At 36.7% G+C, this 17,751-nt stretch overlaps 2 protein-coding genes across 2 annotated transcripts; one reads left to right on the top strand and one right to left on the bottom strand.

The window, feature by feature from the left end:
• Positions 1-7,712: 7,712 nt before the first annotated feature.
• LOC104414505 (actin-depolymerizing factor) lies at positions 7,713-10,373 on the bottom strand. Its single transcript, XM_010025646.3, has 3 exons — positions 10,113-10,373; positions 9,265-9,530; positions 7,713-8,176 (listed from the first exon to the last, which is right to left on the bottom strand). Exons 1-3 carry the CDS (start codon positions 10,125-10,127, stop codon positions 8,026-8,028), a joined length of 432 nt encoding a protein of 143 aa, XP_010023948.1. The 5' UTR covers positions 10,128-10,373; the 3' UTR covers positions 7,713-8,025.
• Positions 10,216-16,930, top strand: LOC104414503. Its single transcript, XM_039299977.1, has 4 exons — positions 10,216-10,487; positions 13,067-13,485; positions 16,289-16,397; positions 16,644-16,930. Exons 1-4 carry the CDS (start codon positions 10,216-10,218, stop codon positions 16,675-16,677), a joined length of 834 nt encoding a protein of 277 aa, XP_039155911.1. The 3' UTR covers positions 16,678-16,930.
• The last annotated feature ends 821 nt before the right edge of the window (positions 16,931-17,751 follow it).

Below are 17,751 nucleotides of genomic sequence, written 5' to 3'. Positions count from 1 at the left end.
ATATGATTGTCCAATTAGAGGCTCCTATATCCTTGAAAATAATAAACTAAACCCACTAACATTTTTGAAGAAATAAAAAAAAAAGAAGAAGTATATGTAGTAGGTTTGGTCCGATCTGGTTCTTCCTTGAAATTAGGAATCAAATCGTGTCCGATTGAACCGTCTAAACACTGATTGCATTTTCAAGAATCAGGAACCAGATCAAAACTCCTTAGAATTGGGCCCAACCAGCTGGTTTGGTCCGATTCGAGCAGTTCCTGATTGGGGCAGCCCGTTTTGCACATCCTATCAAACAGTATTAAAAAAACCCTAATGTTTGATTCAACTCAAACGAATTTATGCCGTCATTTTTGTTTTGGACTGTTTCATGAAGACAAATACGTAACTTTGATTCTCTTTGACGAGTGATTATCAACCAGCCGACACATTAGCGGTTAGAACGATTATGTCTCGTATTGTTGGAGCCGTCCGATAATTGCATCATTCGAGACCATACGATAAAATTTAATTGAACATATTTTGGGAGGCACTAGGGCATGTCGTGTTCTTTTTTTTTCATCACTTTGCTTCATAAATTTGGGCTTCCTTCTTATCACTGGAAATTGAAAAGAATATGCCAAATCGAGTTGTAGATCAATTCGAGCTCGATTAACTTGAGTCAAGGAAAGCTCGTTCAAATCCCGTTCCTTGCATCCAAATTACAAGGCTGTAGACTGTCGGTAACCGGTCATCTATGTCCATGCACCAAACACACATACAGATACATATATAACCCATTTATATTTCGTCTACAATGGGGGTTTTCTCATATTTATTTTGCTATGCTTTGGTTTGGCAAAACATACTAAAAAATAACGATGGATGACCTATCAATGGTGTCATGGGGACCCCAGACTTAGGTAGAAATTTCTTTAGCAGCTCTCGTCTAAATTCAAAAGGCGGTTCAACTTATCTTTCTGGATGAGGACGTAGATGGAAATTGATGGAATCAGCTATCTAGTGCTGGTTATCAATCGTTCCTTGCTTTCTCACTCTTTGCGTGGCCTACCGCCTACCTATTTTTCAAATGATCGAGAGAGAGAGAGAGAGAGAGAGACTTTAGCTAAGCAAAACAAAGGGACTCATGTCAAGATCTGGGTCCACAAGGATTGATCATGAAATGATGCAAGCAGTACAGGAACGTTCTGTTTGAGTGACTTTTGGAGAAAATGAAAGGACTTAGCAAGTGCTAAGGATACGATGGTCCTCATACAGTCGCGCTGTGCTCGCCAACAAAAGGATCAATACGCAAAAACATATTGATAGTTTGCTTGTAAAATGAATAAAAAGGTGCATTGTCTCACAACAAAAAAATAAAGTGTGAGGATCAATATATAGGTGAAAGGATCTTAGGGTGCGTTTGGTTCAGCATTTTGAAAACCCATTGAAAAAATGCAAAACAGTTTAGCTCAAAGGACTTTAGGCAAATGCAAAGACCGTTTAGCAAATTATGCTTTGAGAAGCAATTTTGAGAGAAATGTTGTTTGGTAGAAAACACATTTAAAAGTTTTTTTGAGTGATTAATATTAGTATTTTATTTTTATTTTTTTAAAATTGAAAAAATAATGTATGCAACTTTTTAAATATAAATTTTGACAATAATACTAAAGAAATCAAATACATACATACATACATATATGTATATATTAAAAAGACCTAATCCTTTGTCGATATTTTTTAATTTTATTTTTTTAAAAATTTGAAAAAAATAATGTATGTGACTTTTTAAATATAAATTTGAAAATAATGCTAAGAAATCAAATACATATGTATATAATTTTTTTTTTCTAAAAAGACCAAACCCTTCATTGGAATTTTTTAATTTTTATTTTTTTAAATTAGAAAAAATAATGTATGCAACTTTTTAAATATAGTCTTTTGACAATTATGCTAAAAAAATCAAATCTATAAATATTTTTTTAAAAATACCAAAATATATTTAATTTTTTTAGCATTTATATATATTTGATTTTTTAGCATTTTTTTGGCATTTAAAAATAATAATTAGGGCAAAACCAGAAATTTGAAGAATGAGTTAGGATAATTTTGGAAGAAAAAAATAATTTTTAGCATTTAGTCAAATATTGAAAGCTCAAAACTAGTCATTACTAGCATTGGGCTTTCGCCTTTCTCAATGCCGACTTTTACTTGAAAGCTATTTCAAAATGGTTCCAAACAAAAAAGATTTCCTCAAGGGGCTTTGGAGGCTGAAAGCCTCTTGGGAATGCTGAACCAAACGCACCCTTAGTCCTACAATTTGAAGATCATTGGCTAAGTGGACTGGATCCTTTAGTATTTGCATGTGGGGCGCTAATAATAGCCTTTGTGTGCCGAGGACCAAAATTGGCACTAAACAACACTTGGTTTTTCAATATAAAAATATTCAATTTATAGTTTTTTTTTTTTTTAGATATGAAAAGTTGTATTCTTTTGAAACTGCATGTCTACTCACGATATTTTATCAAAAGGATGCAATGTTTCAGAGGGCTATTCAAACATAAGTTCTCACTATTATAAATTCAACGTGTCAATAATTTTCACTTTTCATTTTTCTTTCTTTCTTAAAAAATACAACAATTATTTTAAAGTTGTTTCCTTTTAAGAGTACTTAAAGAAATACCATTATTGTTATATAGTATTCTTACTTTGTGACTTTATTATACCCTGGAGAATTTTGGCCTGTAATTTTAAGCAATCTTGGGCGGCAAACAATTCTTTAAAGGCACTATATTGATGCCTCAAGATTCCATTCTTTCCAATTACTTTCTCTAACATAAGACACAATTGACGGCAACTTAATGCAGATACATGATCTTCTTGGCATGAATTCTTCTCGTAGATCATTCTGATTGGGTTGGGTGATCATTTATTACAGCTTCTGGTCGCAGCAAAGATGACAAAAGGATACGGTCGGTCTTTTTGTCCATGGGAGTGATCCGGCGTGACCAAGAAGACAAGCAAGAATAATGTCCCTCTCAAAGTAAAAAGTAAACTTGGACTTGACTTCTTCCTATGAAAGATGTCAAGAATCGACTTGCAACCATGCATTGAGGCTGCTTTTCGACAAGTTCAAGTAATCACTCACCTCCTGGGATGCGGAAAACTGAAAACGTCGCACTGCATATGAGATGAGGCACTGCAAATCTTATTGACTATGTAAATGCCGTAATCCGACCATCCAACACTTGTTCAAAATGTATCTCAAACTTCAATCTTTAGAATCAATCTTGTACTTGAAAATCTTGGATTAGTATTGGTATACGTAAAATGTCTCTATGAATATTCATCTCTCTATTTCTGTTACTCCAACTATCGGGAGGGTTTAGTTTAAAGTGAAGTGAAAACCAATATTGAAGCTCCATTTTATAGAGATTCTCTTTCAAATAGCAATCTTTTATGGCATTTAAATCGGTAAATTCATTCCATATTTATCAAAATAGCTTTAAATCTACGAGATTATGAGTCATCTAGTCCTTGCTCCAATCGTAAAATCCTTAACTTTTTCACACTTGAAACGACGCTTGATGCAGGGCATCCATGGGTGATCATATACGGAGGAGAGGAAGCGACAGATTTCATCCTCTACCTCAAGACTTCTACCATTGATTTTTAATTGTTTTTATTTTAAAAAATGCTCATTAAATATTTCTCAAGTAATCAAATATTTTTATATCTATAGTTTTTCATTTTCAATGCATGATAAAAATAACTTTTTACCTGCCGGTTTTTGGGAGTGGAATGAAGACAAAAATGCACCTTGCAGGGTCTGTACTCCTCCGCAGTTTTCACCACCTTCGTACCCCGGAAAACTTCCCAGCGGGTGTTGTTCCCCACCGCCACCGTGAAAGTGAAGTCACTCCCATTATAAATGAAAAGAAAGTGATAACCTCTTTCTTTTTAGGAAACTTGTTCGATAAACCTAACAGGCCTACAGTATTGGGTTCAGATTATTAGAAATGAATGAATATCATTTAAGATCCACATGAAATTTATTAGATTTCAACAATTAAAAATTATGTTAATTTCAGTTCTATATTCGCTTACCAATCTTATTGCAACGGGACAGTGTAATAGTATCCCAATCTTCCATTCCCTTTCAAAGAAAATAGTAAGTATGATTAGTTGAATGGTTAAATACATTTTCATAACTACAAAAGGAGTTCATAGCATGCCAATGAGGCATCCGACGTAGTGGCTAGGAGGTCAGAGTGAGGACGTCAAAGTCTAGGGGTTCAAAACCCTTACTCGATGCACATATGTTGGGGATGATTTGCATCTATTTATCAGAATTAATGAAAGAGCTGATAAAAATTTGTTTCAAAATTTGCCAAAAGGAACAAGAAGAAAAGGAAAAATAGCTTTACATCATAGTGTAGTTGCGGTGATTCCATAAATATTTTCATTCATGGAATTACCTTTTCCAAGGTCAAATTCATCGTTATCTGTGTATTCTCACTTTTCTCGAATTAATGAAAATATAATGAGAGAGTCTCCTTCATTCCTCCTACTTGCCGTTCATTTGTACCAATAAAATGGGCCGGATCCTTCTCTATATCCCGACGTACACAAAACCAACCTATGTCGGGTCTGGTATAAAGAAATAGACTTAGATATGTTGTGAAATCGTATAAAAAAAATTGGGCGAAATAATTTTAACCAATACAAAAAGTGAACTTCTTAAATATTGATATCCAACCTTTGTCTTTAGTCATTGACTCATTGTGTTAATATAATGAAAAAAATCAAACTGATATATATGTTTTATCTTAAACTAATTTTTTTTTACCACCAAAAATCTTAAATTGGTATAATTATGACAAATTTATCTCAAACTACCACAAGAATCTCAAACCATTACATTTTAAACAAATTTATTCCCTGTTCATTTCCATTAAATAGGATTAATGTCATGAAAAAATACAAACCGGTCCACCCATGACAAACAAAAGGTAAAATCTCAAACTAATGTTATCCAACTCAACAATATAATGACAAAATTTAACATAAACTAACGAATGATAAATTTATTATAAGTGTACTAATTTGGATATTTTCGTGATATTAACCATTAATCATTTCTCTATTAATTTATCATCCTCTTCGTCCTCCTCATTATTGTTTTTTCTTGACCAGCTAGACTATATATCGGGTCGTCAATCGAGAAAATCCTTTCTTAAGCGGGAGGTACCTAATCGAGCATTACTATCATAATTCTGTGGGCAACTAGCACCATGCTTGAAATAAAAAATTAGGGATGATCCCATCATCACATGGTCAAGTGACTAGGAATCTCAATACATGATCCTAGCCTCCGTTTATCAAAGCTATTAAAAAAGGAAACTTGTTTTTCGTTCACCTGATGGAGTCCAACGAAGCATTTATGAAATCGTCGGCGCCCAAATATCTAGATCAGAAAAATTTATTGTGGGTAGGAGCTACATTGAAAGATTAACGAAAGCTGCGGCGCGCATTATTATAATTTCCAGGTCGATTCGCCGCATAAGCATGGACATTAAATGACAACGTTGCCCCGTAAGCATGATCGTGACTGATCCACTTGCCTTGTACGTATATTAGTAGGTATTGTTTGGGCCATGACCATGGGACAAAGTCTCCTCCCATCATGTAAAAAAAAAAAATTATCATAACATGCATACACCTATCGGATGACAAACACCTTTACTTATTTTAAGCCGAGTATTAATTATTATTATCACGCATGCATGCTAATTCTAAAATTCAAGATGACCATGGTCAGATGGTCTTCAGAAAATCTTTAATGTTTGATTCAACTCAAACGAATTTATGACGTCGCTTTGTTTTGGACTGTTTCATGAAGACAAATACAGAGGCTTGTTTTACTTTCATGAGTGATTATCAACCTACCGTCACATTAATGGTTAGAACAGTCATGTCCCGTTTTGTTGAAGCCATCCAATAATCGAATCATTGAGATTATTCTAATAAGTATATTAATAAAACATTTTATGGGAAGGCACTAGGGTTCATCGCGATTGTTTTTAATTCAACATTCCGCTTCAGAAGATAACATAGAGAAATCAAAGTTGCGACCCGACAAAGAAATTTTTGATTTCCTTCTTTGTTATTGAAAATTAAAAAGAAATTGCCAAATGAACTTGTAGATCACACGAGCTTGATTTTAAATATTTATTTTCAAGCGTAAGTAGTGAATTAATGTGGTCAAGTTCGAGCCCGTACCTCTTATGCTTCACCAACTTAATAAAATAACCAGCTAGATTTCCTTTTTCTGTTGCTTTCATATATGGAAAACATACATAACCTATAAACTATCAGTTTTTCCATAATTTGGAACTATTTTGAGCCTGAGTTTGGATTGGAATATACTAATTGACTATTGACTCAAGTCAAATATAGTTTGAGCTTGAATATTCATACTCGTTCAAATCTCACTCGCTGCATGCAAATTATAAGACAATGGGTCTATAAATAACCCATCCCTCTATAGGCAGGCCTCTAATATTTTAGGACAAAAAGAACGCATTATTTACGTATATCTAAACATATATTGAGGCTTTTTTTCTCATTTATTCAATATGCTCTCGTTTGGTGAAAAATACTAAAAGATAAGGATGGAATGACCTATCAACAATGTGATTAGGACCTAAGAATTAGGTAGGAACTTATTTGGCAGCTCTCGTTTAAATTCAAAGTGTAGTTAAACTTATCTTTCTAGATAGGGACATGGATTGAAATAGATGGTATCAGCTATCAAGCGTTGGCTTTGATGGTTCCTTGCTTTCTCACTCTTTGCACCGCCTACCTCCTGCCAAATTTCGAAATAGTCTTCTTGGCTTGGAATCTTTCCGTAGATCATTATGATCGGGTTGCTATCATATCACCGTCCAGGACGAAAGTTGGTTGATCACTCATTACAGCTTCTGGTCGCAATAAAGACAAAAGGATTGGATCGGTCCTGCTGTCCATGGGAGTTATCCAAAGCGACCTAGAAAACAAAGCTAGAACGTAGTTTCCCTTTCTCAAAGTAAGCTTGGTCTTGATTTCTTCCTTCTAAAGATGGTCAAGAAATTAATTAAAATTGCAACAATGCGTTGCAGTGGCTTTTCGACAGATTCAGGTTATCACTTCACCTTGCGAGATGCAGAAAATTGAAAATGCAGCACTAACACATGAGAACAGGCACTGCAAATCTCACTGGCTAAGCAAACTGACCATCCAAGACTTGTTCAATATGTATCTCAAACTTCACACTTTGTGGCCAAACTTGTATACGAAAATCCTGAACTAGTATCAATATATGGACGATGACTTGGAGAACATTCATCTCTCTATCTCTCTTACTTCGACATTTGGGAGGGCTCTCATACCTGCTAGGAGGCGCTTTCAATATAAATGGAGTATCATCTTCCTTTTAAAATTATACATTTAAACCGTCTTTTTCAGATGACTTAATGATTCTCTAGGAAAGGTTCCATTGCTATTTCTTTTAGCATGAATATCTTTGAGAAGATATACTAGTTAACTTGACATGAGGTCAATACACAAAAAAATTGAGCTAGTGTTTCTGGAATCAGGGATGAATGGTGGTTGTAGATGTTGCATGTCTTTCATTGAAGAAACTATAGTTTCTAGGAGTCCCTGTCGTAATCACTAAAAACCTAACACAAAGCCAATGACAATGTACTATTTCCTTTGCATCAATATCAAGCAAAGCCATATCATTTGCCATCAATAATATCCGCACAACCAATTTTCACCCGAGAAGCATCACGGCTACAGAAGCTCGCATCCCCCATAACTAAGGGTGTATCGTGGAGCAGCACCTAGTCAGTCTTCCCGGGTGGTGATTATTTAGAGAGTTAGTTGTTTGTCTTACATATACTTTTAGTGTCGGAGAGATATCCCACATGATCAGAAACTAAGGCTCGCAGAAAGTAAACAATAACCCCTTACTTTTCTTTCTTTTGCACGAGAGCAAAGCGACCCCTAGTTCGCCCGTTCTCTGATAACTTCAAGATCCATTTCAGTAGGGTCGGTTGCTTGGATCTCATAATGGATACCCTCGAGCTCCCTTCGGAACCTGTCCTTGGATGTTGCGTACAACATCTTGGCACGAATACGAGACACAGAAGGGGACCTAAATGGGAAGAGTAGACTTTTAGTATTGAATGGCAACGTATATGGTTTAGATTATGAACATGGCATCACAGAAACTGAGACGTTAATGACAAGTCTGCTCTGAACAGAATCCAAAGGCATGAATGTAGAAATATTCTGAAAAAGGAAACAGAACGAGAGAAAAATATTTGCTAAAAAAACTGACGTGAGTACATGTTACCATAGAAAACAAGCATATCTTATCAGATGCATATGCAACGCAGTGAAACTGCTCAAAAGGCAGAGTCATTGGAAAATGATCAACGTAGAAACAAATGGGTTTTGGCCAATCTAGAAGGTGAAACAATTGAGCAGTAATTTTCAGAAGAGAACATAGCAAATCGACTGTAAAAACAGATTGACACTGCCAAACCAAAATAACTAAAAATTATGCACAAATAATTCTGACACTTGAGTAAGCTACTGTCTAATATAACCTGGACAGATTTAGAAATTTAGGTACTCAACATCACTCCATTACAGATTTAGATGCATATGGTGAACCTACTCTAAAAGTACCTCATCTACAAATCATTCAGCATATAATAGCAAAATCAAGAAAAAGCTAGTACCAGACCCATACAAATCAAGACTAACAAATTATATATGTTTGACAGGAATGTATCTTACATGGCAAGCAACAAAAATCAAATGAGATTACAGATCCAAACAATTTCTTCCACATGCAGATCGTCACCCTACTGAAATTTACACCAATTAAGATGCACTGATATATAAATACGATTTGATTGAGCACAGAAAATTTGAAATCTCTAACACCTACGCAGACACAAAGCAGATCAGAATATGAGCCAATAAATGCAGATCGGAAAAATGCCTGAGAAACAATGATTTACATGCTTAGACAATCCATGCAGGAATGAAAATGTGCACGAATTTTCAGCACTTTCAGTCCAAAAAACCAATGACATCAACCTAAAACCACGTATTGTGATTGTGGCCCAGCGAAAGGCTGGAAGGGCAACATAGTGAATGCATGGCCGTAAAAATCTACTAAGTAGTCCATCCATGACATATCAAGCAGCTGGACATAAGGAAGAAACTCACCACGCGATGAAAAAGATCTTGCTCTTTTGACAGTTTTCAGCAGTTACAAAGTCGAAGTCATAGACAGCATATCGGCAGTCATTCTCCGGCAAAGCGGAGGTGAAATCTTCATAGCTTTCAGCTGGACCTCCAGTCTTCTCAACCACAACCTCTTTTTTCTTCTCATCGATCTTAAAAATCACATAGCGGTGAACCTTCTTCCTCTGCAGTTCCAGATAAGTGGTTTTGCTGTGTTCAGCAACACCCATTCCCGATGAAGCATTGCTCTGATCAGCACAGATCATCAGTTTTCGTCCTCTTCAATAGCCATTCGACAAAAACTTCAAACAAGACACCTAAATATCTACCTTATAAATTCTACGAAGACCAAAATCCTGAAAGATAAGTTCGCACCAATTTACATGCAAATGCATAGAAATCGTCTTACTGATGGCTCTAGCAAGAACCGTCACGGCTTCGCAGCTTTTTTTTTTTTTTTTTTTTTTCAGCTTTTACAGAGTTAACGCAGGCAAAACGAATAAGGACACAAGGGCCCTTCGATTTAAAGACCCCTTCCATGCTACCAAAAGGGAACCTGTTTCTGAGAAAGAAAGCCATTCCAAGCCAAACGATTTTGCCCAACAAAGTTCAGAAGCCAACCAGCATTCCCAGACCCAAATCAACAAAATCAGGACACAGCCCAGCAAAACCATGCTCCACGTGATCACAGCAGAAGCCACTACCCAAAGCAAAACCAAGGGCAGCTTACAAATGTCAAGAAGAAAACGAACTAGATCTAACAAGAGAAACCCACATGGCGAAAGAGCAGAGCAAGCTTAATCAAAATAACCAGCGAAAACCGAGCTTACCCCTCTGAACGACATGGCTGATCTCTTACCACACTGTAGCTACAGAGAGATAGAGAGAGAAAGAGAGAGAGAGAGAGAGAGAGAGAGAGCGTATGGAGGAGAAATGGGGAGGAAGATCGGATCAGCGACCACCAGGAAGACGAGAAATTATCAACGGGAAAATGAGAAAAAGGCGAAAGAGATATATTCGTTGGAAGGTGGGGTGGTGGTGGTGGTGGTGGTGGGGGCGAGAGGAAAAGGGGAGCGGGGAGAGATTCGAGTTTTTTCAGAAGTGAAAGAGGAAAGAGAAAAGGAAAAAAGGAAAAGGAGAGTACGACCTGTCGTGTCGTGTCGACATTCCTTTCGGACCCAAGGCAAGGGCGGGGCGGTTATCCGGTGCGGTCGAAGCGGAATCGCCGGTTCGGCCTCAGCCGTCGGATTGATCTCTGCCATCGGATGAGAGTGAGTTGGAAATCAAAATCGCATCCAGGATTCCAGATCAGCTTGATCCCCGTGGATGGGGCAATTACTTCAGGTGTCGTAAGATTTCTAGCTAAAAAGCTGTAGTTCATCCTTTCCACTCTTGCCAATTATACGCAAGCTGCTCTATAAATTAAAGCCACATGTTTCGATCAAAAGCCTGAAACTAATCAATTAATGATGCTTGCAAGGTTTAAGTAATCGACGTTCGTGTCCTAAGATTGTTAAAAGAGAATGGGTCTAATTGGGGATGATTACGAATAAAGATAGAGATAAAAAAAAAAAAAAAAAGTGAAGTCCAAGGTGTGTGTGTGGGTGCATAAGATCCACAATTTACCCCTTTCTCTAAAAAATAATCACTCCGTAACCTACGGTGAAATTTCTAACTATGTATGGACATCATTTTTCTATGGAAACTTCTCAATTTTAAGAATACAATCTTATGACTATTAGATGTTTTTTTGCTTTGTGACTGATGAAATCTTGTAGATCAACAATCAATCAACGTTCAATGAATCACAAAATCGTTATTGCAGCTTAATTTACACACCGTTCTAACATTGATATTATATTAATGGGGCATGTATTGGGTGGAATTTGGTATCCTACACACTAAGACGGATTTTATGTGATAGGAACACGACTAGCATGACGTAATTGTAGTTGGTAATGGTATTTGTAGAGAATTTTCATAAAAGAGTTCCCTAGAAAAATAATTTAACAATATCTTAAAGGTGTTTCCTTGAATTTAATCGAAATATGTAATTTATATCGACTAATATTCCTGAAAGACATTTGTTGGGTTCTAAGTAAACATGAAAAGGAGATGAACAAACAAATTACTTTTTAAAGAATGATAGAGTTCCGATTATGTGGATATGATAATAAGCAATAGGATGTTACTTCACATTTTTTTTTTTCACCTTTTTAGTTTGCGTAGAAAATGGAACTTTTCCAATGAAGAAAGAAAACAATGTTATTTTAGGAAATTATATTAAATTGCTATAATAATATATAGACTTTTCAGAAATCAATTAGGAGTGAAAAGGCCTGGCCAACGTGATTTTGCTGGCCCATCGTTTTAAGATTCTAAAAGTGGAATTTAAATTACATTACTCTTTCTTCTCCTTCTTGTTATAGTTTTGAGTTTACTATATATTGTACTTTTTCTCTGATTTGCAAGCGAATTGTCACCTATATTGAATCTCCAGACAAAAACCCAACCTGACCGTTTTCTCAGAAAAAAAATCAACAAGCCAACGATCATTCCTAGCAGATGCATAGAGGAGATTGACTTTGAGCATTGACTTTTCAGAAATTGCTAAAAAAAGAAAAACAAAAAAAAAATTTCAATTTTTGACTTATCATCAGGTTTTTTTTTTTTTTTTTTTTTTATTTGGTCGAATGAAATTTTATTAAATTTGAAAGTGAAAGCCTACTTCCGAGGCATCATAATAGGCATCATAACAGAGTAGATTCCAAATGATTTGAGGGGAATAAGCAACCCAATTAGAAGGTAAAGTTTTCAATCTATGGGCCTTGCTGATCGAGTCTGTCACCCTATTTGATTTTCTTGAGCAGTATACTAAAGTAATATGCTTGAACTCGCCCGTAACCTTACGAGCTTCTAAGAAAAGGGCTTCTGCTTCCCATAAAGACTAAGGGTGCGTTTGGCTGCACCTATTTCGTTTCCAGAATAGAAATTTCGTTTTTTGTTCCCGGGAACAAAAAAAGGAACACGCGTTTTTCCTTTTTGTTCTTTTGTTCCTAGGAACAAAAAAGAAACAAACAAAACTTAGAAACACTTTTTTATTTTTCTTCTTTTTTTCTTATTTTCTTTCTTTTTTTCTTTGGCCGGCGGCCTCGCCTGGCAGCACGGCGAGGCCGCCGCCCCTGGCGAGGCCGAGCTCGCCCGGCCGGCGAGATGTCGGCGCATTGGGGTCACAGCGAGCTCGATCTCGCCCGAGATCCGGCGAGGCCGAGCTCGCCCACCCAAGGCGAGGCCAAGCCTCGCCGGCCGGGGTGAGCTCGGCCTCGCTGATCTGGGCGAGCTTGAGCTCGCCCACCTAAGGCGAGGCCGACCCTCGCCCAGCTACGGCGAGGCTCGGCCTCGCCGAGGGCCGGCGAGCCTCGCCGTGCTCGGGCGAGGCCGCCGGCCCTCGTCGGCGGTCGCCGCCGCCATGGCCGAGGCCGGCGACCGGCCAAAAGAAGAAAAAAAAAAAAGGAAAAAAAAAGAAAAAAAAAAAAAAAAGGAAAAATAAGAAAAAAATAGAAAAAATAAAAGAAATAAAAAAAATTATACAAATTTAGCAAACGTGTTTCTATTTATTTTTTGTTCTCGGAACAAGTTTACCAAACGTGTTTTTTTGTTCGAAATTGTTCCTGCGAAATGTAAACACTTTTTTTTTTTCTCGTTCCCTAACAATTTTTAAACAGAAACGCAAACAAACGCACCATAATCCGAACTGTTAACTGTGTTCACCAAGGTCAAATAGTCAGACTCAAGTACAATTACTTCCGTCTTCTTTGCTTCGAGGAGAGAGAGAGAGTGCCGCAAGCAAGCCTAGAGTTTCAACTTGGATTGCAGACGATGCCGATGCTGATTTCGCCACGACCAAAGCTCCCGACGCATCACAAACAACGCAGGTGAAATCTCCAAAGTTTGACCTTTCAACGAAGCAGCCATCAAAATTGGCTTTTAAAGCTCTGTCCTTTGGAGGTTTCCATCCTCGAGGTAGGGTTTCCTTTACTGATATAGCTTCCTTTTCTCTACGATTCCACCTCCTCCAGTTTCTAAGCATGTTATGTGTTGATTCAACAAGAAAATCTGGATTTGGGCGTCTATTACGAAACACGAAGTCGTTTCTCGCTCTACATACAAACCACAAAAAACCTGCAACCACCTCAAAACAAGGTACGTTTACTGCTTTCTCCTTGAATTTCAGCAGCCATTCTTCAATCCTCGACAGTCCCACTCGTGAGATCTGAATTTGCAACGTAGCATTTGCCTAGATCTATGAGGTCCAAGGACAGAGCAAGAACAAGTGCTCTATTGTTTCTAGTTCTGAGTTGCAAAATTGTCACAACGCATTAGGTATTATGTTTCTCCTGCATAAATTAGCCTTGGTTGGAATTGCGTTTTGACATAAACTCCAAATGAAAATTCTGACGGGGTTGGGCGGGTTTCCATATGACAAATTTTGTTCCATAACTCCCTAGGTGGTTGGAATGACATTGATGTTTGCTCTCCTGTGTTTTGCAAAACAGCTTTTCAGTCTTTATTATAAGCTCTATTTACTATGAAATCACCTAATTCAGTACCTGTTCACACCAACTTGTCTCGTGCATATTGAGTTTTTAGAGGGATAGTTAGTATCTCATTAATGATTTGCTCATCAAAAAGTCTATGAAGAGCTTGTTCATCCCATTTATCTTCCTCTTTCACAATTAATTCAGCAACTCGAGTGGGTTCATTTTAATTTGATGGTCCACCAATAATACCTCTCTTTAGCCATCTATCTTCTCGTATGTTAATCTTCTCCCCATTACCTACTAACCACATAATTGAAGATGAAATTGTTTCTCTACCCATCAAGATACTTTGCCAACCCCAAGAGGGTCGGGATCCTTTTCCGACATTCCAAAATGAACCATGGGGAAAGTAGATCCCTTTTAAAGTTTGACACCATAAAGAAGGTGTTTCCTAAGAAAGTCTCCAGGCTTGCTTCCCAAGCATAGCCATATTAACAAATATTAGGTCTCTGAAGCCCATTCCTACCGAATATTTCCTCAATTTCAATATCTCACACCTTTTCCAGTGCAACCTTGATTTAGATTCACTATTTTTCCACCAAAAGGAAGCTATTCGTCTTTCAATATGTTTATATATAGAAATTGGGATTTTAAAGAAAGACATGGCATATTAAGGTGATGCTTGAACCATTGTCTTGAGGAGGATTTCCTTTCCAGCTTTTGAAATCAAGTTTTCCTTCCAACCCTCTAAATTCATATTCACTCTAGCTAATAACCATGCAAACATTTGCTTTTTTGAAGCCCCCCATTCAAATGGAATTCCCAAGTACTTTCCAGTCTTCTCGACTAGAAGGACTCTCAGTTCATTCGCCATGTTTCTTCTCAAAATTTGTGGACACCCTTTACTAAATGAAATGCCTAACTTATTCAAATTAATAGCTTGTCCAGAAGCATAGCAATTCTGATTCAAAATTAGAGCTAGGTTTTGACACTCTCTTACTGTTCCATTAGGAAGAAAATGAAATCATCCACAAATAATAGGTGAGAGAGTGTTGGATAGTGCCTGTTTAATTTTATCCCAGTAATAGTGCCTTGCTCAACTATTGTTTTCATTAAAAACAACAATGAATTTGCCCTTAGTATAAAAAGATATGGGGAGATAGGATCACCTTGTCAAAGCCCTCTAGAGGGCTAGAAGAATGGTAGAGGCTCTCCGTTGAATTTTATGCTAAGTGAAACAGTTCTGACACAAGTCATCACTCTGTTAACCCACATCTCACTGAACCCTACTTTTAGCATACGTGCCTCCAAGAAATTCCATTCCACCCTGTCATATGCATTCTTCATATCAAGTTTCGGGACAACTCGAAACTTCTTTTTTCAATCATGTATTCTCAATTGATGAAGGACCTCTTGAACTATCAAAATATTGTCTTGTATTTGCCTTCCTCCCACAAAGGCACTTTGAACAGCAACTATGATTTTCAGGTAGCCATGTTTTCAATCGATTTGCCAAGACTTTCGAAAAGATTTTGTATGCAAAGTTGCACAAATTGATAGGTCGAAACTAATCCAAACTCTCAGGGTTAGGTACTTTTGGGATCAATGTAATTTAGGTTTTATTAATTTCTGATCAAGATACCCAGTCTTGAAGAAGTTGCTCACTATTTGAAACACCCTTATCTTAATATCTTCCCAATACAATTGATAAAATTGACCGCTAAGACCATCTAGACCTGATGCTTTCAAGGCTCCCATCTCAAATACAACCCTTTTAACCTCCTCCATTGTTACTACTTTGGTTAGCTTTTGGTTCATCTCTTCCATAACAAGGATAGGGCAATTTTGTATAACAGGATCTAAATATCGTGTGCCCACGATACTATATAACTCTTTAAAAAATTCTGCTATCATCTCCCTAAGTTCTTTGGGCTTATGAGTCCAACTATTTTCTAACTTTTTCAATGTTGAAATTCTATTCCTCTTCCTTCTTTGTATTGTTGTGGCATGAAAGCACATAGTGTTCTTATCCTCCATTTTAGCCAGTTGATTCTTGAACACAAACCCTAATACACTCCTCTTGTCTCCAACACTGCTCAATTTTTTCAGTTAGTTGTTTCACCTTGTCTCTTCCAAAATTCAGATTTTGTGCATTAATCACATGCTGGAGTTCCCCTTTTAAAACATCAATCTCCTTAATATTATTAGGGAAAGCCTTCTTGCTCCACTTTTCCAACTCTTTAAATAAAGCTTTCAGTTTACAGGCTAAGCTCAGAAATTATTGGGGGAGAAAGTACCCATAATTTGGTGATGGGCCTGAATTTAGAAGATCATGGGCCTTTGAAATCAGATGCCATAAATTGTTCACCAGAATATTCCACAAAAAGGAGGGTCTTGATTTATCTAATGTGATGAGCTAAATATAGATTGAACCCTTAAATGATTTCTTGCTTTTGCAATTTCAGCTAAAAAGCGAAGCGATTTGCAAATTTGGGCACAATCAAAACGAGCCCAGGCCCATCTAGTCAGCCCGACCGTATCAAGCACATGGATTTTTCAAATCAGCACCAAAAGGTACGTACGAAAATGTCTCCTTTTCTTTTTCCCGTCTCGATTGAACTAACACCCGTAAAGGCTCGTGATCGAATTGCCCGTCCATGCACATCGAGCAAAACTGCCCCGCGGAATGGCAGGCATGGCTCCATGCTCATGGAGTGGTTCTTGATATTAAATTGGCTAGCTTGATCACCAGCAGAAAAACACATATAATGAAGTATCAAAAAATATAATATAATTATAATTTTTGCGATTCGATTACAGGCTCATAACCTCAAAGACAATCGAGGAGGAGTAGGAGGAGAAGAGAAATAGGAGACGGATGGAACGATCTTTTTCCATACCCTCACCCAAAAGTAAGAAAAAGAAGAATGTCTATACAAGCCATATTATCAATCATATCTATTTTAAAAATCCCCGCACGCAAATAGCACTTGTTTGAGAAACACTCAAATATAAAATTGATGTATAAGCTGGACTTGTGCCAAATATTAGACCATGGAAATATATTTGGGGAGGCCAATAAAGAAGGCCGAAAAGATTTGATCTCACAACCTTTTTATTTTTTGTCGAAAAATTCACAATCCGATACCACGTGAAATTTTGCAAGATAACTAATGACTATTTTATTATTTGGAAGAGGGAGTGTAAATTGTAAAGGAACTCGGACAAAGACAATAAAAAGAGAGAGAAAAAAAGCTAAAATTGATAAATCAACTTACATATTTTTTTTTTTTTTTTGAGAAAATTTAGTTATTAGTATTTAGTAAAAAATTTGCATCTAGAAAGTATTCAAGAAGTCACAATACCCAATTTCTATATCAAAACCGTCCTTGCACGGATATCGCATTTACTGTATCCAAAGTAAAAAATAAAAAAAAATAAATAAAAATAAAAAAAAATAAAAATAAATAAAAGAGAAAAGGCATGGCTGATGTTTGATTAATTCGCAAATCACCAATTTTTACCAACCCAGGCAAATGTCATCCTCTCATTCATTACGACAAGTAATTGAATCTCATGAAATCTGCACTTATTATAGTGAAAAGATGTTGACAAATCATGGATCATAAGTCGACGCAAAAATTAATTTGGTCTTATATATGCCTCTATTTTCTTACCTGGGCGACAAAATAATTGAATTTTATGAAATCCACAATTATTATAATAAAATGAAATCTGCGCTTATTATAGTGAAAATATGTTGACAAGTCACGAACCACTAGTCAACGCAAAGATTCATTGGTTCTTGTATGTGCCTCTATTTCTTATTATTGTAAAAAGATGTTGACAGATCACAGATCATAAGTCAAGGCAAATATTCCAAAATAAAGACGAGATTACTAATTTTGTACTTGAAAACTATTTTCTC

The sequence above is a fragment of the Eucalyptus grandis genome, chromosome 8 (genome assembly GCF_016545825.1).
Source record: "Eucalyptus grandis isolate ANBG69807.140 chromosome 8, ASM1654582v1, whole genome shotgun sequence".
Lineage (NCBI taxonomy): Eukaryota > Viridiplantae > Streptophyta > Magnoliopsida > Myrtales > Myrtaceae > Eucalyptus > Eucalyptus grandis.
This window is presented reverse-complemented; position numbering and strand designations above follow the sequence as displayed.